The sequence below is a fragment of the Ovis aries genome, chromosome 19, assembly GCF_016772045.2.
Source record: "Ovis aries strain OAR_USU_Benz2616 breed Rambouillet chromosome 19, ARS-UI_Ramb_v3.0, whole genome shotgun sequence".
In the NCBI taxonomy this organism is placed as follows: Eukaryota; Metazoa; Chordata; class Mammalia; order Artiodactyla; family Bovidae; genus Ovis; species Ovis aries.
Window position 1 is genome coordinate 28486870 of NC_056072.1, and position 25783 is coordinate 28512652.

The following is a 25783-nucleotide window of genomic DNA, read 5'->3' on the forward strand; positions in this document are numbered from 1 at the left end:
GTCCCTCCGGCCTCTCTCCCCGTGACTAAGTGTTCTTGTTTTCTGTCGTGTAGAAGAAGCACGAGGAAGATGGGGGAACCACAGACACGGCCACCATCCTGTCCAACCAGCACGAGAAAGACAGTGGCGTGGGCCGGACAGACGAGAGCACGCGCAACGACGAAAGCTCGGAGCAGGAGAACAACGGCGACGATGCCCCCGCAGCCTCCCCGCCCCTGGCCGGGCAGAGGAAGCTCACTTGCAGCCAGGACACCCTGGGCAGCGGCGACCTGCCCTTCAGTAACGAGTCCTTCATCTCGGCTGACTGCGCCGACGCCGACTACCTGGGCATCCCCGTGGACGAGTGCGAGCGCTTCCGCGAGCTGCTGGAGCTCAAGTGCCAGGTGAAGAGCGCCGGCCCCTATGGCCTCTACTACCCCGGCAGCACCCTGGACGCCAGCAAGAGCGACCCCGAGAGCGTGGACAAGGAGCTGGAGCTGCTCAACGAGGAGCTGCGCAGCATCGAGCTGGAGTGCCTCAGCATCGTGCGCGCGCACAAGATGCACCAGCTCAAGGAGCAGTTCCGCGAGCCCTGGATGCTGCACAACAGCGGCTTCCGCAACTACAACACCAGCGTGGACGTGCGCAGGCGCGAGCTCGCCGACATCTCCGAGCTGCCCGAGAAGTCTGACAAAGACAGCTCGAGCGCCTACAACACCGGCGAGAGCTGCCGCAGCACCCCACTCACCTTGGAGATGTCCCCCGACAACTCCCTGCGGAGGGCGGCCGAGGGCGAAGGTGCCGCGGAAGCTTACGGGCCGTGTACGAAGAACCTGCTCTCCATCACAGAAGATTCCGAGGGGGGCTCCCCGAACTACAGCCCTTCCCCTAAGGAGCTGGATCCCAGCCCGGCTCCGGAGAGCAAAGAGAGGAAACCCAGCGAAGACGGTGGTGGCAGCAGTGGGAGCCCCACCCCCGGCGCGAAGCTGGGGGGCTCATACCTGCCGCCCTTCCCGCACTCGCCCTACAAGCACGCCCACATCCCCGCGCACGCGCAGCACTACCAGAGCTACATGCAGCTGATCCAGCAGAAGTCGGCCGTCGAGTACGCGCAGAGCCAGATGAGCCTGGTGAGCATGTGCAAGGACCTGAACTCAGCCAACCAGTCGGAGCCGAGGATGGAGTGGAAGGTGAAGATCCGCAGCGATGGCACGCGCTACATCACCAAGCGGCCGGTGCGGGATCGCCTGCTGCGGGAGCGTGCGCTCAAGATCCGCGAGGAGCGCAGCGGCATGACCACGGACGACGACGCCGTGAGCGAGCTGAAGATGGGGCGCTACTGGAGCAAGGAGGAGAGGAAGCAGCACGTGGTGAAGGCCAAGGAGCAGAGGCGGCGGCGCGAGTTCATGATGCAGAGCCGGCTCGATTGCCTGAAGGAGCAGCAGGGGGCCGACGACAGGAAGGAGATGAATATCCTCGAACTCAGCCACAAAAAGATGATGAAGAAGAGGAATAAAAAGATATTTGATAACTGGATGACAATCCAAGAACTCTTAACCCACGGCGCAAAGTCGCCAGACGGCACTAGAGTATACAATTCATTCCTCTCGGTGACTACTGTATAATTTTCACTTCTGCATTATGTACATAAAAGAGAACACTACCACTGGGGTAGCAATTCCTGCCTCGTTCAATGCGGCAAGCTTTTGTATATAAGATAAATCGCAACATCATGTTTATAGTCTAAATTAGCGAGCCCTACCGCTCTGGGTGTCTTAGCTCTATTTTAAGTGGAGAAAAACCACCCTTAACTACTATCCTGGAAGGCAATATTAACTAAACAGCCTTTTTTTCAAACAGCAAGGATACTTTTTTACTTGTTACCTTTTACATAAAGTTTTTAAATTTCAAAAAGATCTTTTACTAAGCATACCGTCACAGAATAATTTGTTTAAACTATATTCATATAAGAAAGTTAAACACGCTTTTTTCCTTTTCTGCTAAAAACACAGATATGACTGCCGGTATGTATTTTAACGGAGCTCTATTTTATAATGTTACTTTGCTGAATGTGTTTCATAGGAGTGACCATTAATATATTATTTAGGTCAAAGCTTCAACTCAAACCCACCAAACTCTGTGGTTAACTATATAGAATGCACATAACCAAACCAGCGGTGTTTAGACTTGGGATACACATTTAAACATTTTTCTGGTTAAAGTTCCCAAGAGAGTGTAAACGTTTTAACAGAAGGCAAAATATAATGCAACTTTGTGGGAGTTTACAGCATGTTTGCAAATACTGCAACTCATTGGAGGACTTTGCATGTACAGGAAAGTTGTGGATGGAGAAGGTTTGTGGAATTTTAAGTGCTCATTGTAGTAAAAACCTTTGCTTTGTAGATTCAAAGGGAGACTTTTACAAGCAAATTCACAGAATCATGATTAGTTATAAACAATTAAGTAAATGAAGTTAAAATAAATTATTATTTTCTATGTTTTGAAGTGTTCCTCATTTTGCAGTGGTGCCTATAAAATAAAAGCCTTTTTTGCAGTGTTTCCTTCTTTCCTTCATTGTCTTACTTGATGCTTTAGAAGAATTTGCGTGTTTCAGATCATCCAATACCTTCATCCTGCCTGGAATCCAAAGACAGATGTACAATCAAAGTCTGTTAGGAAAAAAAAAAAGAAACACTCACCATTTAATCTAGCTTTCTGTCTTTTCTTGCAAAAAGCCTCAACTTGACTAAAGTCTACCCTACAAACTTGAAAGAGCAAGTTTATCAACCAACATGATGTTTACAATTTCGCTGAAGTTTCTTTGGTTACCGACCATTACTGCCTGTCAGTAATATCTAATATCTCTGAGATGATGGATTTCTAAGACACATCTGCAAAATCTGTAATATTTCCATAGAATAACAAGGTACACCAAAGTAGGTGGCTTCAAAATTGGCATCTTTCAGACTCCAACAACCCACAGGATTCTACATAATGAATTTGCTACAAACTGTTCCCTGATTACAACATTCACACAAGTTTTAGCTATAATAACTCCTGAAAAGACACATACATGAATGAATGAATGAGATTATAAAGCGTATCATTTTCACTTGCCTTGATGCCAGATAATTTCTCACTGAAACCTGGATTGAAGTATCCAGGTGTTTAGGTGTCTGAGACTTAGATTCCTTCAACACACCCTGTTTGAACTAAAATTCCTCCCTTACAGTCAGAAAAGACTAATTAGTAGTCATACTTCCATTAGAACAACCTAATGAAGATAAGACACTGATATCTTAATGGGGAGGAATAAATATATCTGTTCATTACCTCTGCAAGACCAGGCATTGCAAAGATCATTACCCCTGCTACGTGAGTTTTTGCAAAAGGTGAACTATTAGCACCATGGTTTTTAATACTCTCCAAGGTCAAGTTCCAACAGATTGGATCTTTGGCTCCAGGTCTCTTACCTCACATCTGTCCTCATTAGTCCAAGTGTTACCAAGACCCAGAACAGTCAGATGGATTACAAGTTGCTGTGAGACATATACAGGTTGTGTGTAAGAGTTAAGTGCATGGGTTTCTCTGGGGAAACAGCTTTACCTGCCTCATGCGTTCTCACTGAAGATCAGAGTGTTACATATTGGCACAAGGAGGGCAGACTTCTGATTCTCCGTAAGAGCCACTCCCCCTGGATGGGTGACTCAACTTAATTCCTAAAATATAAGGGGAAAGAAATGAGAATTTATTGATTATCCAGTGCTATACCTTTCAACACAGTAGCCACTAGCTACAGCTGGCTATTAAACACATAAAAATATGGTTAGTCTAAACCAAACTGTTCTGAGAAAATGGCTTTCAAAGACTTAGTACTAAAAAAAAGACAAAATATTTCAGTAGTTCTTTGCATGTTGAAATGATAATATTTCACATATCTTAGATTAAATAATTTTAATTTCACCTTTTTACTTTTTCAGGTAGCTACTAAAAACATTTAAATCATAGATGTGACTCAACACTTTATTTGTATTGGCCAGCACCAATATAGGAGAAGGCAATGGCACCCCACTCCAGTACTCTTGCCTAGAAAATCCCATGGACGGAGGAGCCTGGTAGGCTGCAGTCCATGGGGTCTCGAAGAGTCAGACATGGACTGAGCAACTTCACTTTCACTTTTCACTTTCCTGCATTGGAGAAGGAAATGGCAACCCACTCCAGTGTTCTTGCCTGGAGAATCCCAGGGACGGGGGAGCCTGGTGGGCTGCCGTCTATGGGATCGCATAGAGTCGGACACGACTGAAGCGACTTAGCAGCAGGAGCACCAATACAGACCATCAGGCATGTGTGTCCAAAACACTTGACCTCTCCAAATTCACAGGCCAGTTCTGCCAGGCAGATGGCCTTGTCAACAGTTCAGATTAAGAACGGTGTACAGATGAGTGTAGGGCTGTGATCTAAGTTTGCACCCCTTGATACCCAACCCAACCCCTCTGCCTCCACAAGCTTCTCAAGAAGTCATTCTAAGTCTCTGGGTTGTGCTACTCCTTGTAGCCTAGTCAACATCATGATAAAAGGAACTGCTTCAAAGTGACAGACATTTCACTCGGTTCCCCCTGGAGTTTTAAGTGACAAAATATTCTAACACCACTGGCAAAAACATATGACATAAAAATCTAGGAACTGGAGGCACTAATTAAGCTTTTCATCTTTTAAATGAAAACAGGATGCCCTAAAAAGCAAGAACCACAAATGTGATGTGGCAGGACTATACACTGCCAGGGGAAACCTAGTTAGAGAACTAATGAGGATTATAAACTAAACTTTGAAAATTAACCAAATACATTATCTAGTTGGAGTCTAAGAGTAGGTTACAGGTTACTTGTTAGCAAAATTGCCCAGAACCAAAGAAGTAAACAATTCTGCCAGAAGCAACCACAACTCCCACTTTTATTTCAGCTTCCCAATTGTTTTAAGTGCATTAAGATTTCTGCAGAGCATCAGCTAATTAAAAAGAAATCACTAAAACAGAGATAAGATGCAAGAATTCTCATGGCTATTGCTGTACTCTTCAATTTTGATTAAACATGAATTCCCTAAAGCAGTCAGAAAACAAAGTATGGTTCTTTGAGTTTTGTTCAGATGGGTTTTCCTGCTTATGTGATCCATTTTCCTTAGCTTCCAGTTTGAACTAATCCTGAAAGGGCAGGGGCCATAGGGCCGTGTGCTCTGCCTGTAGCCTGGTACTGCCTTTCAATGGCACAAAGCTGACCCCAGTGCACTCAGCATCTTTTTAAAATGAAAAATGAGAAATTAATGATCCTTACTTGAATGGGGCTATTGCAGAGTTACATTTGCTTACCAATTTGGTAATTCTAGAAAAAATCCTCAGAAACCAAATGAAACTCCCCAGATGTCAGAGCCTCTCAATAATATATCAGGATTAAATGGAACTGTGTTCATTCCTCCTCAGCTGCCACCCCAGACATTATGGGTTTGATTTGAAGAATCATCACTATCTCTATGCTCCAGGCGCTGTGTCAGAAACCAACATGGATTTGTTCAGCCAGGAGTTTTTGTGCCTGCTGTGTTTAAGATCATAATGAGTTCTCATGGAGCTCTCCTCAGTTCAGTTCAGTCGCTCAGTCATGTCCAACTATTTGCAACCCCATAGACTGCAGCACGCCAGGCCTCCCTGTCCGTCACCAACTCCCGGAGCTTACTCAAACTCATGTCCATCGAGTCAGTGATGCCATCCAACCATCTCATCCTCTGTCGTCCCCTTCTCCCGCCTTCAATCTTTCCCAGCATCAGGGTCTTTTCTAATGAATCAGTTCTTCTCATCAGGTGGCCAAAGTATGAAATGAAAAAAGAAAAGAAAAATCCAATCATCACACCCGTACTTTAAACATATCAATAAGGTTAGGGGTGGAGGGCAGATAGGAGATGAAGTGCCGGATTCCAGGGAGGGTCTCTCATAGAGTTATGGTTGAGCTGAGAGCCAGTGGATGGATGTTAGTTCACTGGGAAGACAAGTCATATTTGAGGCAAAGCAAACCGTGTGTGCAAAGGCCCAAAGGTGGGCACACTTAAAATAAACATGGTTTATTTAGAACAAACCAGTGTACTTGGCAGAATGATGGGTAGTAAGAGTAGGGAGACAGGAGCCAAACAGTTGAGAGTACTCTGGTTCAGTCTTACATATGCAAGCCCACTGAGCAAAGGGTCAGCAAGTCAGTCACTCAGTGAAAAACCTGCTTGGGTAGGGTAGGAAAGTGGTCCTCCCTCCCCTCTTCCCTCCCTTCATATTTAGACAACTCATCAGGAAGGAAGAGTCACAGACACACAGAACAGAGTGGAGGTGTCAAGGGGGAGGTGGTGGAGAGAGCAATGGAGTTGGAGTTATCAGATGGGCTGCTCCTGAGCCTGAGCTTACTGACACCCGGGTCTCAGACATCCAGTGGTCAGAGATGACAGAAAGACATTTCTTCTGTTTAGAAGCCACTCCATCTTATCGTATTTTGTTAACAGCAGTCAGAACAGATAGAGACATTTGGTTTCTCTTGAAGGAATCACCACTTGGTACCAAATACTACTACAACCATTTCTCAGAAAACTCTAAAAGGATGCCAGATGTGAGTTACTGTAGCTGGCAGGGGACAAAGGTCTGTCTAAGGACATGAAGTGCAGTTGACTGGCTTGCCTCTGAGACCTGGGTTCGATCCCTGGGTTTGGGAAGATCCCCTGGAGAAGGGAAAGGCCACCCACTCCAGTATTATGGCCTGGAGATGTCCATGGACTTTATAGTCCATGGGATCACAGAGCTGGACACCACTGAGCAACTTTCACAGTACAGAGTTCCCTCTGATCTGAAAAATACAGACATGAAGCCAGCTCTCAATGAAAGTTAGTTCACTGTGCAAACTCAGAGAATTCTTCTTTAAAAAGTCTGAATGCTTACATGTTACAGGCTCTCTGGTCGCAAGATCCGCCCACACACCACCCCTCCCCCTGTGTGTGGACCCCCACCATTCCGCCATCGCTCTGTGGTCTGCATGCACACAAGCTTCCATTTGCTCGCCAGCTCTACAATGCCCCCTCCCCCACCACAGCATAAAGAATTGTTTTCCCTTAGGCAGCCTGACGGAATACATGAGATTTTCCACTGGGGATGAGAAGCTAACCCAGGTCCTACCTGGCCCACCTGCCAAGATTCCACACGGATCACGGAAGTGGCTGAACGAAGAAGGGCACACACACACACAGGGAAGAACAGCAAAGAGAGCTTTGCCTTGCTGCCCATCTGCCTTCAGCCCTTCTCAGCCCTTCAGGTAGCCAAGGAGCATCTACTACGTACTGATCCCTCTGCTGGGACCAGGAATACACTGGCGGCAAGACAGAGATGAATCCCTTCACAGAATACCCCTTCTGCCACTGGCAAGCTAAAAAAGAAAAAAAGGTGCAAATAAAAGACAAAGACTTGCAAGTCATATTGGGCAACCAAGCACAGGTTGAGAGAAGTGCTACCCACTCAAGCAGGGGGTCTCACAATGGGACCCCTGAACTCACAGCACCAGCAGCGCCTGGGATATTACTGGGAATGGAAATTCTTGGGCCCCACCCCAGACCAACTGATTCAAAACTTACAGGTCACACAGTCTGTTTTCTTCAAGCCCTTCAAGTGACTAGATGCATGCCAAAGTTTCAGAAACAGTGTAAACAAACAGGAATTTTCACTGTTTGCGTTCTGAGGGTTTTTTTTTTTTTCTTTGTTGGTTTCTTTTGATCCCTAATTCTTAGACCAGCTCCTGACACAGCAGGGGCCTTAGAGAATATGCGGACTGAACCGTCAGGTGGGTTACTGTACTTTAAGCTGGATTATCAGAAAAGACTACCCTAAATATCTAAGTAGGGTCTAAAGTTGGGGAAAGAGAGAGCCATGGACAGTGTGGGCAAGGATAATCCATGCCACCTCTCACAGAAAGTACAAAAGCCCTGGGGTAGGAAGGAATTTTCTCTGGAACCAGACTGCCTGACAAGCCATGCTTTGCAGTTTCAGCGTCCCATCTCTGATTCCAGGATCCAGAGTCTTACCCCACCTCAAGGCACACCAAGGTAGGTCTCCTCGTTGCTTAATGAGCAGCTAAAAAACCTACCCTCTCTGTAAGCAGGACTGCCTTTCTTACTTGGCTGCGCATGTAAAAGCAGGCCTGCTGTAGCCCAGGCCCTGGTTTAAAGAGCCTGGTTGGTTCTCCCCTCAGGGTGACCTCTCAGTGACCTCGGACAAAGTGCTTCCCAGCTGTCACCCAGCAAGCAAGGAGCGAGACCCTGGGTAGTCTGACTTCCTACACTATATCCTGCAGTCCTCCTCACTTCAAGACAATAAACGAGGAATGCTCCAGAACAAATTCAAGAAGGCTTCATTAAAAGGAGATGAACAACAGCTGACGAAAGAAAGCAATGACAAGTACGACTGCCGTGACTCGAGGTGCCTGGAGCCAGAGGAGCGGGTTGGGGTCAGGTCAAAGCTGATACTCACAGCACTGTAAGACCCAGCTCCGGCCTACACAACATACAAGGCCAACCAGCCTGAGAGATTTGGAGGAGGCCACTCGCCTCCTCCCCGGCATTCACCTTCATCCAGAAAACAAAAACAAAAAGATCAATCTTTGCTCTAATTACACCCCTTGGGAAAATATCCTTTTAATACTAAAAAATACCTGCAGAATATTAACATAGATACTTTTTATAGTTATAAAAGGGAAGAATGTGCTGTAGATGTCTTTAAGATCCCCACAATATTTTTTCACTTCTAGCAGACAATCAGAACTTAGATGAGGGGCAAGTAAACTTTTTCAGTAAGTATCTTAGGTTATGTGGGGCCAGAGATAGAATCAAGGATGTGAACATTTCCACAACTTTCAGTGATGAACTTCAAAGTATATGAGTACAATTTTTAGAAATACAGGACTACTAATGACAAGAATGGGATCAAGATGTGTGTGTGTGTGTGTTGTTGGGGGCGGGGGGCGGGGTAACATTCTGCTTACCTGGGGATCAAAGCTAAGGGTTCCTATCATTAAATTGGTTACAAATATTCATCAGTAAAAACCATTCTTCAATCATAGGCTGTAAAATAACAGATGGCAGACTGCATTTAGCTCATGGGCCCTGGTTTGCTGATTTCTAGCTGAGATCCTGTATTAGGATTCTCCTAAGAAACTGTGAGAGTGAGTGTGAGGGAGAATGTCTGGGTGTGTATGAGATAGAAAGGTATTTTCTGTAAGGAATTGGCTGTGTGTGTGTACATACAGATACATGTGTATGGATGTAGACAGAGAGATATTTTCTGTAAGGGATTGGCTCACGTACTTGTGCAGGCAAGCAAGTCCCATGGTGTGCATGGCGAGCTAGCAAGCTGGAACCCAGGAGAGCCAATGGTGCAGTCCTGCTCGGAAGGCTGGTCGGCTCGAGACCCAGGAATTGCTAATGTGTCAGCTTGAGCCCAAAGGCAAGAAAAGGCTGAGGTACTAGTCCAAAGGCCATTAGGCAGGAAGAAATCTCTCTTGAGGAGTAGCATCCTTTTTGTTCTATTCAGGACATCAACTGAGTGGATAAGGCCCACCCACACTGAGAGGAATCTACTCAGTCTCTTGATTTAAATATTCATCTCGTCCCAACATACCTCATTTCTGAGTATCTATTTAAAAGTGAAGTAAAATCACAGCCAGTCTGCAGAGAGCCAGGTACAGGCATCACTGCAGGGTCAGAAGATGGGGTACAAACTGGCAACTGGTCAGGTCTTCAGACAAAAGGCAGGTGGCCAAGATTCCAATATTAGAACAGCAAGAAGATGGAGGAGAATCCAGTCTCTCCCCCTGGATTTCGGGGCCCAGGACAGAGACTGGAACTCTGGCTGGATGGGAAGGGCTGGAGCATGAAGAGGGTATCCAGACAGAAGACATCGCACAGGGCCCCCAGAAGGTGCTCGCATCCCGGCAGGAAAGGAGGGAGAGGGAGGGGCCTCAGCCAAGACAATTCACACAGTTACCCACTGGCGAGGCAGCCGGTGGGCAAATCTACCATAGTTTATAAGGATTCTTCTCAACAGAAGTCAGAGTTCGAGTCTAACTCTGCTCAAAGGGTCAACAACACAGACCTGAATATTTTCAAAATATTAGTCTACCAAGATGCTGAGAAGTATTATTCATGAAAACGTTCCATATTCTGAAAGGAATATAGATATACTGGATTAAACCAAGTGAAACATTATTTCTTGACTGTAGGACTCTGCAGTGACTTTGATATGACAGGGAACTTTATAAATGAAGTCACTCAGTCGTGTCCAACTCCTTGCAACCCCATGGACTGTAGCCTACCAGGCTCCTCTGTCCATGGGATTTTCCAGGCAAGAATACTGAAGCCTCCCCCAAAATGAAAGAAATACACTCCCTTACATGTGGAATCTGAAACACGCCGCAAAAGGACAAACCTATGAAACAGAAGCAGACTCACAGACACAGTGAACAGACCTGTGGTTGCCAAGGGAGGAAGGAAGGTAAAAGGATGGATTGGGAGCTTGGGATTAGAGGATGCAATCTGCTACACAGAGAATGGAGAAGCAACAAAGCCCTGCTGTACATACGGCACAGGAAACTATATTCAATATCATAATGGAAGGGAATATGAAAAAAGAATTACATATAATAGTTTTGTTGTATGGCAAAAATTACCACAACAGTGTAAATCAATTATGTTGTTGTTTAGTTGCTAAGTTGTGTCCAACTCTTTCATGACCCCATGGACTGTAGCCCCTCAGGGCTCCTCTGTCCATGAGATTTCCCAGGCAAGAATACTAGAGTGGGTTGCCAATTTCCTCTCCAGGGAATCTTCCCAACCCGGGGATCAAACCTGCATCTCCTACAATGGCAACGAGATTCTTTATAGCTGAGCCATCAGGGAAGCCCCAAACCAGCTATACTTAAATAAAATACTTTCTTAAAAAACAGAAATATCAAAGATTCCAATTTGATTTCATTGCCAACTTTTCATTTTATAGTTCTTTTCACAACACCCAATCACATCTCTGAGAACAACTTACTTAAGGAAGTAATTGGATAATGCTGCTAATGAGCTTTGAAGGATGAATACTTTTAGAGAGAAAGCAGTAAGTCAGCTGACAATCAAGCCAGCCAGCCAGATGTCCATGGCTCCCCTGCAGAGAAAGAAAAAGTTAGTCCCTGTCCCAGGTCTCTACCTGGGGCAGAAAGAGCTGGAGTCCTTAAGAAACATCCTCCAGTTCTCCCACATCAAGGAATCAAACTACCATTTAAAGATGGGTGCAGAGTACATCATGAGAAACGCTGGACTGGAAGAAACACAAGCTGGAATCAAGATTGCAGGGAGAAATATCAATAACCTCAGATATGCAGATGAGACCACCCTTATGGCAGAAAGTGAAGAGGAACTAAAAGGCCTCTTGATGAAACTGAAAGAGGAGAGTGAAAACATTGGCTTAAAGCTCAACATTCAGAAAACGAAGATCATGGCATATGGTCCCATCACTTCATGGGAAATAGATGGGGAAACAGTGGAAATAGTGTCAGACTTTGTTTTTCTGGGCTCCAAAACCACTGCCGATGGTGACTGCAGCCATGAAATTTAAAGACACTTACTCCTTGGAAGGAAAGTTATGACCAACCTAGATAGCATATTCAAAAGCAGAGACATTGCTTTGCCAACTAAGGTCCGTCTAGTCAAGGCTATGGTTTTTCCTGTGGTCATGTATGGATGTGAGAGTTGGACTGTGAAGAAGGCTGAGCACTGAAGAATTGATGCTTTTGAACTGTGGTGTTGGAGAAGACTCTTGAGAGTCCCTTGGACTGCAAGGAGATCCAACCAGTCCATTCTGAAGGAGATCAGCCCTGGGATTTCTTTGGAAGGAATGATGCTAAAGCTGAAACTCCAGTAGTCTGGCCACCTCATGAGAAGAGTTGACTCACTGGAAAAGACTCTGATGCTGGGAGGGATTGGAGGCAGGAGGAGAAGGGGATGACAGAGGATGGGATGGCTGGATGGCATCATGAACTCGATGGATGTGAGTCTGAGTGAACTCCGGAAATTGGTGATGAACAGGGAGGCCTGGCGTGCTGCGATTCATGGGGTCGCAAAGAGTCGGACACGACTGAGTGACTGAACTGAACTGAACTGAGGCAGTAAAAGCAAGAAATTATTCCAAGCAGAAAAACTGAAAAAGCTTAAAATGTGATTAGCTTTCCTAATAAGAGCAATGCATGTGGGTGACCATAAATTGTTGATAACAGCCTTCTACAGGCCTGTCTTTGGTGCAACAGGATCAGAAGGCAAACAAAAACTGAATTCTTAGCTATTAGCCTATTAAAGATGACTTCCAGCCCAGGGCACACAGATAAGGGCCCTCAACAAGATAGTCCAACAGGTTTTATCAGGTCCTCAGTCCATACCATCATAGAATTATGGACTTGGAAGCTTTCTCAGTCTAACCTTCTCACTTTAAAGTTAAAGAAAGTTAGCCCAGTGGGGCTGAGTGGTACTGAAGGTCACCTAGTGGGTTCATGGAAAACCAAGAAGAGAAAAACCTCAGCTTCCTGGTTACTGTATTACTGTATCCCCAAGGGCTATAGGAGTCAGGTAAAATCAAGGAGAACATGTCAGGTGTCTGGGCGCAGGCAGGTGCTAAAACAGCAGCTGGGACAAGCTCTTACCATTTAGAAAGTGGCAACCCACTCCACTATTCTTGCCTGGGAAATCTCAAGGACAGAGGAGTCTGGCAGGCCACAGTCCATAGGGTCGCAAAGAGTCAGACATAACAGCGCACACACGTACCATATGCCAGGTGCTGAGCTAAGCTCTGAAACTTCAGCTGGCCTGTAGAAAACCCCCTTGAAGTGTGTGCCTTTGCATCAGTGAGGATGTCAGCTTTCTGCATCTCAGACACCTGCTTAAAGTCACACACAGCAAGCAGCAGGGCGGCCAGGCACCCTCAGGGCTCACCACAAGGCCAGTGCTCTTGACTGCTACCTACAGGACTCTCTGAGCAGTCCTGAAATCAAGAGCATCACTTTAAAGAAACAAGACTGTAAAACAACTATACTCCAAAAAACAAAAGCTAATTAAAAAAATAAAATTACATTCCTCAGCAAGGGGAAAAATAAAGAATATATGTTTTTCAGATTTCCTGTAGCCTAAGGATACTCATGCAACCGAAGGCGTAAGAGTGACCCCATGAGGTCAGTTTGCCTCTGTCCTTACGCCTCTGTCAGTGACCACCTCAAGCCTCTGCAGTCTTTTCTTTTTCTCTTGCCAGAGTGAGGGCAAGCCTACAGAGTTTCTTCCACAAGAAAATACCTGAAGAACCATTTCTATATTTGCCTGGACACTGACGCACAATTACATGCTTACTTACAAAAGTACAGTAATTTCTGTAATGTTTTCCCCATAAAAAGACACCATGGCCATTTGCCCGTGTAAATGAATGTAAGTCTGCATCCTAACTTTCACAAGAGCACGGTGGACGGTCACGGGGTGCACACGCTATGAGGTGAGACTTCTGCAATGGTGCCAACGTCTGACTATCCTAATCGGTTCTGCAGTAAACTTGCTGGTAGAATCATCTCTGTTCCACCGTTTCATTACACTGGCATCCCACAAGTGGAACTGCAATATCCTTTTTCATTTTGAGAGATTCCACTTCCAGGAAGGTTGTGCCAAGGCTCCACCGACCAGCTGTGTGGAATGTGTTAGCAGATCCCCTCACTAAACAGCCAGAGAAATGCCATCCATATAGACGACTGTCTGCTCACACAGCGCAAACACCCAAGCCAACCCAACCCAAATCAGACATCCCCTAGCCACCAGCCTTCCTCAGCAGGGCCACGGCTACAGTCCTTTTAACTGGTCTTCCAAGTTCAGTCTTGCCCACCCCACCCATCCTTCCTCCACAAGGCAGTCAAAAAGATCTCTTTCAAATACATATCTGATCGCATCCCTCTGAGCCTAAATGTTCCCCTTCGCACTGCTCTTATGAACACTCTCCAGACCCTGCAGATGACTGCTCCAGCCCTACTGATACTCTGCCACCCCTTCCATTTCTTCCAGAACATTCTTTCCCACTCAGGACCTTGGCAAACCCTGCTTTCATTTTCTAGAATGTCTTCCTTGCCTCTCCCCCCGGTCACTCCTCCTCTCCTTTCAGGAAACTTCTCAGAGAAACTTTGCCATTCACACACATCTTGCAGACTAAGGAATGTCCCCCACTGTTAACATGCAGAACACTTAAAATTTTACTTTCTGAAATGTATTAAAATGTTAGTTTAATGTCTGTCACCTCTGCTTGACTCTAAGCTCCATGAGGACACGCTGAGATCCAGCACAGTGCCTCTGATGAAGGAGCTAACTTAATGAACGGCAGAAAAGAGAGAGGGAAGGCGGAAAAAAGGGAGGGAGGAGAAAGCAGCAGGAAAAGAGAGGGAGCGGGGAGGAGGGACTCAGATTTTGCACTGCGATTTTCCAAAGAGCGGGAAAAGGGGAAAAAGAACTTACAGGCACGAGTGCAGAACTAGAGATGGGCGTTCTTTTTTTTCTCACATTTCCTTTAGATTCAGCCACTGGATGAACGCTGATCAGTACCCATCATGTCCTAGGCACTGCTATAGATAGCAGAGAAGGTGCTTAACCCTCTGGAGGTCCTGTCTCAGGATGGGAGCGAAAAGAGAGAATAAATAATGAACACACACCTGAACAGGACAACCAGGGTGAGAAGCCTGCAACACACGTAGGTCATGAAGGACAAGCGTGGACACTGCTACAGGGGGTCAGGGAAGGCCTCTCTGAGAGGCGCCACGTGAGGAAATGGCAACAAGAACGGAGGCCAGGGAAAAGCACACGTGGCTTTTAAAAATAAGATGGAGTCAGCTTTACTCTGAAGCTGACGTACACACTTCCAACTGGCAGGAAGAAACCGACATCCTTGGGACGTGGGCTAGCCTCCTAAGGCTGTTACAACACCATACCTCAAATTGAGTCAGTTGACACCACAGTCGTTTACTGTCTGGCAGCGCTGGAGGCTAGAAGTTTGAAATCAAGGTGACGGCAGGACCACACTCCCTGCGAAGGCGCCAGGGAAGACGGTGTTCCACGTTTCTCTCCCAGCTAAGAGGGGCCCGAGGTGCTCCTGGCCTGCAGACGCCACACCCCAATCCTGACTCCAGTGTCGCCTGACAATCTTGTCAGTGCTTGTCTGCCTCCACGTCCAAATGTCCCTGTTTACAAGGGCTCTGGTCACCCAGGATTAGGGCCACCCCCAGACCTCAATTTACCTGGACCACCTCTGTCAAGACCCTCTCTCCATACGATTGAATAAGCTGAAATTCTCAGAGAGGAAATGAAATCTATCAGCTAGGAGATTAAATTTAAAATGTTTGAAAGGTTTAATGGAATCTAATAGTACATCATCTCAAATAATAAAGTCTCCTTTAATGTGACTGCTAAAATGTGAGGTTTATAAATAAGGAGATTAAGAAGCTGGAATTATAAATTTAAAGAAAAAGTAGAGTATGACTTTAATAAACTGATTCTTTTAAAAAGTACTGAATAATTTTTATACCATCCAGGATGCCACTAACCTCACATTAACACAAAGAAACAGTGCCCCCCCACCACAACACATGAACCGTGAATTTCCAGATGTTCAAGCTGGATTTAGAAAAGGCAGAGGAACCAGAGATCAAACTGCCAACATCCGTTGGATCATCAAAAAGTGAGAGAGTTCCAGAAAAACATCTACTCCTGCCTTTGTTGCTGAGTTCTCTATAGAGCTACAAAATCTTACCGGCAGAATGTAAGAAACTTCCTCTTCATACCCTCAGCAGCAAAATATATTAAAATTTCAAAATATTAATGATCTGAAGTGAAGTCACTCAGTCGTGTCTGACTCTTTGCGACCCCATGGACTATAGCCTACTACGCTCCTCTGTCCATGGGATTTTCCAGGCAAGAGCACTGGAGTGGGTTGCCATTTCCTTCTTCAGAGGATCTTCCTGACCCAGGGATCGAACCCAGGTCTCCCTCAGTGTAGGCAGATGCTTTACCATCTGAGCCACCAGGGAAGTCCCATTAGTGATCTAGTTACCTTAATTTCCATTGACTTTGACTACTAGTAAAGGAAATTGTTCTAAAAAAACAAATAAGCCACAAAATCTGTAATCACAACCCCTGAAGCTCCAATACTTTGGCCACCTAATGTGAAGAGCTAACTCACTGGAAAAGACCCTGGTGCTGGGAAAGATTGAAGGTGGGACGAGAAGGGGACGACAGAGAATGAGATGGTTGGATGGCATCACCGACGTGATGGACATGAGTGTGAGTAAACTCCGGAAGATAGTGAGGGACAGGCTTGCCTGGAGAGCGGCAGTCCATAAGGTCACGAAGAGTTGAACACGACTGAGCAACTGAACAGCGGCAAAGCACACGAAGGCCTCCCATCAGCATCGCCTCACCTGGGCCGACAGGGTGTCCCGCATCTCCCACCCACAGGGCCCAGGCTCAGACGGCCCTGGCTGCTGGCAGCTAAGGCAGCAAGAGAGGTCACATCCTCCTCAGCCCTAGGGAGAGAGAGGCCGAGCTGGCAGCGTCCTGGGCCCAAGTGATGCGCAAGCCCTGCTGTTCCTGCTAATGGGCCAAAGCAGCAGAAACGCCGCGCCCTAACTCCTCTGCCCTTGGGAAAGGTCAGCTCACAGCCTGCGTTTTATGTTCACCCACCGCAACATCTGAGCAACTGTCAGAGGAGAGCTAAACACGGGTTGACTTTAAGCCTTGAGAAGAGGGGATTAATCCTAACAAATCAGGTGGGCTTGGGAGGGGGGTGTCTCTGCTGATGGCCAGGTCACGTTAACGGCGTGTCGCTGCACACAGAGGCCCCATCTTTATGACTCTGCCAAGGCAAGGATAAAGCCCAGGCTCGTAATGTCTCCCCCCGCAAGGCTGTGATAATCCTCGCCGTTGTCTGAGCTGAGCGAGTGACAGTGAAAATGGATGAGAAGTATATGTTTATGTCCTTCCTATCAAACTCACAGCTATAAACACAGAGGCCTCTAAAGGTGATGGTGGTGCCGGCAAACACCTCCTTCTGAAGAGCAGCAAGAAGGCTGAAACACCAAAGAGAAGGGCAGCGATCCCAGGTCCTGGGACTTGTCACCCAGCCTTCTCTCCACTTTTGGCCCTTCCCTCCCCCTGCATCTAGTTTAATGTCAAAAATATACTTTGTGGGCAGGAGGAGATGCTTCAGTGAAATCGGGACAGTTTTCTTTCCGGGTTGGAAGTTGAGTCTTAAGGTGACCTCAGAAGACTTCTGACAGCCTCTCTCTATCACCACGTGTCACACAGATGTCATCCCTGAACTGCCTGTGTCCTCCTGCCCAGGGGGCATTGCTGTGTGCCCCTAAGAGCTCTGAGGTCATTGTCTGACTTAGAATTTCTCTGGTATTCTCAGAGAAAGAAAACATCCACAGTTGGGACTACGGAGAGACACTGACCTTGGGGGTAAAATTTAAGTGGGTGCCAGAACCTTGGATACTAAAGAGAGATAATATTTTAATGCAATCCCTTTTTTAAAAAAATCAAAGCATCAACCTATGGCTCTTGTATTGGTCACTTATTTTTGTAAATAAAGTTTTATTGGAAATCCAGAGCCAGGATTAGAGTAAGGCAAGTGAGATGGTAGGGGTGGGGGCAGGTGGTGGTGGTGGTTTAGTTGCTAAGTCATGTCCGACTCTTGTGACCCCATGGACTATAGCCCGCCAGGCTCCTCTGTCCATGGGCTTCTCCAGGCAAGAATACTGGAGTTGGTTGCCAGTCCCTTTTCCAGGGGATCTTCCTGACCCAGGAATCGGACCCAGGTCTCCTGCACTGCAGGCAGATTCTTTACTAACTGAGTTACGAGGGAGCGTGAGATATGAGATAAGTAGTAAGGCAGGTAAGATAGTGTGGGACAATCACAGAGTCAGGTCCTCTGGTTTTTTTTTTTTTTCAATTTTGGTATTTTATTTTCATGGATTTTGGTGTTCTAGAAACATTATACAAAAGTACTATGTACATCTTTAGTACTAAAGCGACTTTTCTGGCACCATTTGAAATTTATACTCCACACCCCTCACCCAACTCCCTGGCCCAACCAACTTTTCTGAAGTTCTACTGGAGTTCTGATGGAGCCCACATTCCAACTTTTCCAAAGTTCTGTTCTATTATAACTGACATTACCAAGGTGCTCCTATTTACAAGCACTGTTCCAAAGACACGTCAAATGCATACATTTGCTCACTGAATTCCCCACTGAGTGTGTAAACTGAGACACTGAGAAGTCAAGTAACTTGCCCCTGGTCACACAGCTCGTAGAGGACCTGGGATCTGAACTCAGAGATTCCGGCTCTGCAACTGGCCTCGGTCACCGGTTCACTCTCCATTTTGGTTTTTTTTTTCCCCTGTTCTCTTCCATTTCTAAACGTATTCCATCCACTTTCTCAGCACACAGTGATTTCTTAATCCAATTTATCCAGGCTTTATGCTGATAAGTTATTTCTACTGTCAGACGCAGATGGCTTTACAGGAGACCAGCCAGCTAAGTGCACTGCCTAAGAATGCAATACAACTTGTTTTTCTAACCAGCTAGATTGGTTTACGTGGTGAGATAAATATTGTGCTAAGAGCAACTGCAGCACATCACGGGGAGAGAGATGTGGTCCCCATTCAGGGCTGGCTGGGAGGGCTCCCAGCACCCCTCCTAGGATGCTCGGGACGCAGTGGCTCGCGTCGGTGGCTCCTTTGTGTAAACCCTGGGATTCATGTCCTGCCTGAAGGCACTGAAGCGTGGGAACTGGCTGCCCAGGGTTGCCCACGTATACGTGCTGTCTCCTTGAGTGGCTTCCACAGACGTTATCTCTTCTCACAATCCCTGTTCCTTTCGGGAAGAAGGAAGGTTGTTGGCGATGGTTTTAGCACAATAATTACCAGTGGTGCCTTAGGAACAATTATTAAAAACCATCATTATCATCCTCACCACTAACCCTGATGGACCTGGAGTAGCTGGCAAAGCGGGTTCTCCCTGTGCCCGGGGCTCTGCTACATCACTGAAAAAGCTCCCAGGCCTGCGTGCCTCACAGTGCAGCCAATGACACCCTGACCAGGGTCTCTGGTGATGTACAAATCAAGAGGCGCCTTTCTCAGATTAAAAACCACAAAGCACCCACTTTGGGGAAGTCCCCGTTCATCCTGACAGTGACTCCGCAGGACAGGGCGACACTGCTTAGAGAGGCACAAGGACTTCAACTCTACCACCAACCAGCTCGGGTCTCTGGGCAGCTCACCCCACGCCTTGGAGGGCTGTTGGGGGACAGGGATGACACTGAGGGCGTCCAACTCCCTATTCCACGCCACCACCCCCATCTGAATGTGGCTGCAGGAAAGGTCACAGAGGACTCCCCGACCCCGCGTGAAATTCACGCTCACAACTCTCAGGCACCCACCGAGAACTTCCAGGCCAAGGGCACCTCTCTGGTTAAGTTTACTTTCTCAATTTCTCAATGACTCTTTCACACCTTCTGTGTCCTCAACCCCACTTACGTCTCTCCCCTGCTATCTGCCAGGCAGGGCCCTGGCTGACTCTCCAGGAAGAAAGCAGAAGCAGCAAGACAAGAACTCCACTGTGATGTCCACCACCTGCATGCAGACAGACACCCATCCTGCTTAAGGTCAGTTCTCATCAAGGAAATGTGATTCAAAACTCTAAAGCAATTATCCCTCAATTAAAAATAAAGTTACAAAAAATAAAAGAAACCGTGATTATTCCATAAAATTTACTGTCCTCTGGATGTTTCCCCTTCCTGAGAGCTTAGATCCACTCTTTCCTGTGACATCATTACCTCCCTGCTAACGGGATCATTGGAAAAAAAAGAAAAAAGGAGCATCTCCCATCTTTAAAAAAAAGAATTCCTCCTGCTTAATCCCAGGACCCCCTGCAGACATCGCAGCCTCTCCTGGATCTACTCCACATCAGTGATCTAATTCTGTGTCCTCCTGCTGTTTCCACTTCCTCGAAGCCTGTTTCCTTCCTCACTGACTCCAGCTGGACGCCTGTCCTCACAAGCATAAACTAGTCCTCAGTGGCCCAGGGGACCCCTATGCTGACCAGGGCTGAGAGCCCGTTTCTGGCCTCATCTCCCCCCGATTTCCGAGCACCCTTCAGTGTATCTGCTCACACACTCCCTCAGGCCCTCGCACGACATCCAGCCGCCACGATCCTCTGTCCGCCCTACCCAACGGCTGGCGCTCAGCGTCCTATGTCAGCCTGTTCCCCGGCACCCCCCACAGGGACAGCAGAAGACCTTCTGGGCTCCACCGTAAGCTCCTTCCACTTCATTTCCTCTAGCTCCATGACTACCATTCATACGCAGTGGCTCCCAAACTGTTGCCTGAACCCCATCCTCCCGACACTGACTTCACGTCCCTGGCTGTGCACAGGAGACTCCAGACTGCAGTGCATGGAGAGATGAGAAGGCTTCATGTCCCGATCTCCACAGCACTCACGTGCAGATATTCACTCAGGAAAAATTCATCCTTGACGACGGTTGTGTTTTTCTGGATGAAATAAAAAGCACTGTCCTTTTAAATTAACATTCTGGAGCCATACTCTCACAGTTCTCTTTTCAATAAACTTGCTCCCTAGACTCCCCCAAAGACACCCCAAATTCTGACATTATTCTTGGTGATTCTCTTCCCATATCCAGGTCACCTGCACCTCCTGCCTTCTCTGCTGCTAGGACAAATCCCTTCTTGACCTTCTCCCCTGACCACTGGTCAGGCCATCAGCGCCTCTCCCCGAGTTCCTGTAAGTTTCCGATGGGCTCTGTGGATCCCACCCAGCCTCCTTTCTTTCATTTCACCCCAAAGGGAGCATCCAAGTGAGCTGGCCAAAGCTGCACTCCAACCCTGCTGCTTTGACTACCCTCAGCTTACAGAAATGAAAACTCTCCAAAGGCTCCTCACGGTACGTGGAGTAAAACTGATGCCTCACCCAGCCTAGAGTATCCCACAGCCTCAGTCCCCGGAACCTCCAATCTCTTCTAAATCCTCCTCATCACTCACAGAGCATCAACAATCAATCCTTTTACAGGCTTCTTGGTGACATCAGTTTCCACCTCCAGTTTTTGCTCCAGCTGCTCTCGATGTTTCTGCAGACTCTCCCTTGGCCTTGGCAAAGCAGCTTCCTCTCATCACTCAGAAGTCAGTTGAAATATTCTATCTCTAGGGACAACTGCCCAGACACTCCCAATCTAAATTCATCCCCTTGTAACTTTGCAGCACTCACCCCTTTTACTCTCCACACAGTACTTAAGACTACCTGAGAATACTGACCTTGCTTTTTTCTCATTGCACTGCCATCAAGAATATAAGTTCCCCCAAACAGAGATGTCTGTTGGCCTCTGCAACCCACCCACCTCAATTTAAAACACTGCCTGGCCATAGGGTAGGTGCTCAATAAATATATGTTGAAAGAAACAAATCTGTATAGCACATAATTCATAGACACTAGCCCAGAATATTTATATACACACACATATATACACGTGTATACATATTTGTATAAAACATGTAACTCTCATATGTGTTTATGCCTCCCACTTTCCACCACACTGCTTAAAGATATGAGGACCACATGATAAGTCAACAAAAAGAACTGAGACTCCCGGAAAGCCTTCACTGACAAACACATACAGTTGGCCCTGCTTCCTTCCAAAAATCTCAATAGAATACTTATTGTTGTTCAGTCGCTCAGTCATGTCCGACTCATGGTGACCCCACGGACTGCAGCACACCAGGCTTTCACTATCTCCCGGAGTTTGCTCAGACTCACACTGCTGCTGCTGCTAAGTCGCTTCAGTGGTGTCCAACTCTGTGCGACCCCACAGACGGGGGCCCACTGTCCCTGGGATTCTCCAGGCAAGAACACTGGAGTGGGTTGCCATTTCCTTCTCCAATGCATGAAAGTGAAAAGCGAAAGTGACGTTGCAAACTCACACTACAAAGGTACAAAAAAGTATAAATTCACAAGGACGAAGAGAATAGGAGATAAGATGCCAAGGCATCAACAAAATTGTTCTGGACACAGAATGTGGGGCCGTAAGTGTGCATGGGAGGTTGGGGGAAGAAACAGGATGCCAGCTTGTAAAGCTGCCTCAACCACAGACAGACTCAGGGAATCAGAGTCACCAGGTATCTCTAAAGGGAGGGGCGATGGGTAAGGTTAAAATGAGAACTAGCTCCAAGTCCAAGACACCACAAGGCTAGATCAGGATCCACCCTGACCTCAGGAATTGGTGGGATTTTTATACCTCGAGACGTCAGACCAGAAATATTTTCCAAACCTGAAAACACAAATGAGGCATCAAACCGAAAATGCGATGCAGTGAAAGTCTGCATATTAATGCTGAGAGTCCCATCCCTCTGTCCATTGTGAGTCCGAGCATCATACTGGGAGCTGAACTGCAAAGGAGGAGGTATAGAAGAACGAATGGGGGGACCCAAGGGATAAAAGAGCTTAGCTTGCAAAACGGACTGATGTGAGAGAAAAATACTTTCAGACACCAACATTTGACGAGTATCATCATAAAAATGGCAAGAATGCGCCTGGTTACCTTACAGAGAAGCCATCAATATCATCCTACCAAACATAGCCACTCCAAACAGAAATGCACGCATGTACGCACACACACACACACACACACACACACACTCAAGATACACAGACTCCACACAAACGCATACTCCAGCCCACACACATCTCTCAAAAGACATACATATACATACGCCAAACACACACACATATATACCCCCAAAGACATACATACACATTGTTCAGTAGCTAAGTCAGGTCCAACTATTTGTGACTCCATGGACTGCAGCATGCCAGGATCCCTGTCCTTCACTATCTCCTAGAGTTTGCTCAAACTCATGTCAAAAATCAAGTCAGTGATGCTATCCAACCATCTCATCCTCTGCAGCTCTCTTCTTTTGCCTTTAATCTTTCCCAGCATCAGAGTCTCTTTCAATGAGCTGGCTCTTCACATCAGGTGGCCAAAGTATTGCTTTAGCATCAGTCCTTCCAATGAATATTCAGGGTTGATTTCCTTTAGAATTGACTGGTCTGATCTCCCTGCAGTCCAAGGGACTCTCAAGAGTCTTCTCCAACACCACAGTTTGAAAGCATCAATTCTTCAGCACTCAGCCTTCTTTATGGTCCAACTCTCACATCCATACCTGACTACTGGAAAAATCATAGCTTTCCTTTTTAGTATGCTATCTAGGTTTGTCATCGCTTTCCTTCCAAGGAACAAGCATCTTTTAATTTCATTGCTGCAGTCGCCATCTGCAGTGATTTGGGAGCCTAAGAAAATAAAATCTGTCACAGCCTTCCACTTTTGCCCTTTCTATTTGCCATGAAGTGATGGGACTGGATACCACAATCTTAGTTTTTTGAATGTTGAGTTTTAAGCCTGCTTTTTTCACTCTCATCTTTCACCCTCATCAAGAGGCTCTTTAATTCCTCTTTACTTTCTGCCATTAGAGTGGTATCATCCGCATATCTGAGGTTGCTTGTATTTCTCCCAGCAATCTTGACGCCAGCTTGTGATTCATCCAGCCCAGCATTTTGCATGACGTACTCTGCATATAAGTTAAACAAGCAGGGTGACAATATACAGCCTTGACGTACTCCTCTCCTAATTTTGAACCAGTCTGTTGTTTCATGTCCAGTTGTAACTGTTGCTTCCTGACTCACACACAGCTTTCTCAGGTTAAGTGGTCTAGTATTTCCATCTCTTTCAGAATTTTCCACAGTTTGTTGTGAGCCACACAAAGGCTTTCATGTAGTCAGTGAAGCAGAAGTAGAGGTTTTTTCTGGAATTCTCTTGCTTTCTCTTTGAGCCAACAAATGTTGGCAATTTGATCCTTGGTTTCTCTGCCTTTTCTAAATTCAGCTTGAATATCTGGAAGTTCTTGGTTCATGTACTACTGAAGCCTAGTTTGAAGGATTTTGAGCACAACCTTACTAGCAGGCGAAATGAGCACAATTGTATGGTAGTTGGAGCGTTCTCTGGCATTGCCCTTTTTTTGAACTGGAATGAAAACTGACCTTTTCCAGTTCTATAGCCACTTTCGAGGCCACTTCTGAGTTTTCCAAATTTGCTGGTATATTGAATGCAGCACTTTCACAGCATCATATTTTAGGATTTGAAATAGCTCAGCTGGAATTACATCACCTCCATTAGCTTTGTCCATAGTAATGCTTCCTAAGGCCCACTTAACCTCACACTCCAGGATGTCTGGTTCCAGGTGACTGACCACACCATCATGGTTATCCAGGCCATTACCTTTTTTGTACAGTTCTTCTATATATTCTTGCCACTTCTTCTTAATCTCTTCTGCTTCTATTAAGTCTTTACCATTTCTGTCCTTTATTGTGTCCATCCTTGCATGAAATGTTCCCGATATCTCCAATTTTCTTGAAGAGGTCTCCAGTCTTTCCCATTCTATTGTTTTTCTCTACTTCTTGAAGAAGACCTTCTTATCTCTCCTTGCTAGACTCTGGAACGTTGCATTCAGCTGGGTATAGCTCTCGCTTGGTCCCTTGCTTTTCACTTCTCTTCTTTCCTCAGCTACTTGTAAGACCTCCTCAGACAACCACTTTGCCTTCTTGATTTCTTTTTCTTCGGGATGGTTTTGGTCACCACCTCTTGTATTGCTACAAACCGCTGTCCATAGTTCTTCAGGCACTCTCTCTGCCAGATCTAATCCTTTAAATCTATTCACCACCTCCACTGTATAATCATAAGGGATCTGACTTAGGTCACACCTGAATGGCTTAGTGGTTTTCCCTACTTTCTTCCATTTTAGCCTGAATTTTCCAATAAGGAGCCGATGATCTCAGCCACAGTCAGTTCCAGGTCTTATTTTTGCTGACTGTATAGAGTTTCTCCATCTTGGGCTGCAAAGAATATCATCAATCTGGTTTTGGTACTGACCATTTGGTGATATCTATGTGTAGACTTACCTGTTGTGTTGTTGGAAAAGGATGTTCGATATGACTGGTGTATTCTTTGACAAAACTGTGTTAGCCTTTGACCTGCTTCATTTTGTACTCCAAGGCCAAATTTGCCTGTTACTCCACGTATCTCTTGACTTACTACTTTTGCATTCCAATCCCCTATAAAGAAAAGGACATCTTTTTTTTCTGGAGTTAGTTCTAGATGGTCTTGTAGGTCTTCATAAAACCATTCCACTTCAGCTTCTTCAGCATTAGTGGTTGGGGGACATAGACTTGCATTACTGTGACATTGAATGGTTTGCCTTGGAAATGAACCGAGATCATTCTGTCATTTCTGAGATTGTACCCAAGTACTGCATTTCAAACTCTTTTGTTGACTATGAGGGTTACTACATTTCTTCTAAGGGATTCTTGCGCACAGTAGTAGATATAATGGTCATCTAAATTAAATTCACCCATTCCCATCCATTTTAGTTCACTGATTCCTAAGATGTCAGTGTTCACTCTTGCCATCTCCTGCTTGGTCACATCCAATTTACCTTGATTCATGGACCTAACATTCCAGGTTCCTTTGCAAATACTGTTCTTTACAGCATCGGACTTTACCTTTTGTGATAAACCAGACACATCCACAACTGAGTGTTGTTTCTGCTTTGGCCCAGCCACTTCATT

At 46.1% G+C, this 25783-nt stretch overlaps 1 protein-coding gene and 1 long non-coding RNA gene across 6 annotated transcripts in view; one reads left to right on the top strand and one right to left on the bottom strand.

Moving 5' to 3' along the window:
• Positions 1 to 2538, top strand: part of PDZRN3 (PDZ domain containing ring finger 3) — a 268425-nt gene extending 265887 nt beyond the window's left edge. For all 4 annotated transcript variants that reach the window (XM_015102331.3, XM_060402190.1, XM_042235955.2 and 1 more), the window contains one exon: positions 54 to 2538. In XM_015102331.3, the coding sequence (XP_014957817.2) occupies positions 54 to 1604 (1551 nt within the window). In that variant the 3' untranslated portion in view covers positions 1605 to 2538. The remainder of the gene's footprint in view (positions 1 to 53) is intronic.
• LOC121817226 (uncharacterized) overlaps positions 2410 to 25783 on the bottom strand; it is a 138781-nt gene continuing 115407 nt past the window's right edge. Inside the window, exons 2-4 of one of the 2 annotated variants that reach the window (XR_009597412.1) lie at positions 5703 to 5815; positions 3586 to 3698; positions 2410 to 2648 (exon numbers count right to left, since the gene is read on the bottom strand). This is a non-coding gene — a long non-coding RNA (uncharacterized LOC121817226). Of the gene's footprint in view, positions 2649 to 3585; positions 3699 to 5702; positions 14211 to 25783 lie in introns of those variants that run through there. The other variant, XR_006057030.2, reaches the window with a different exon arrangement.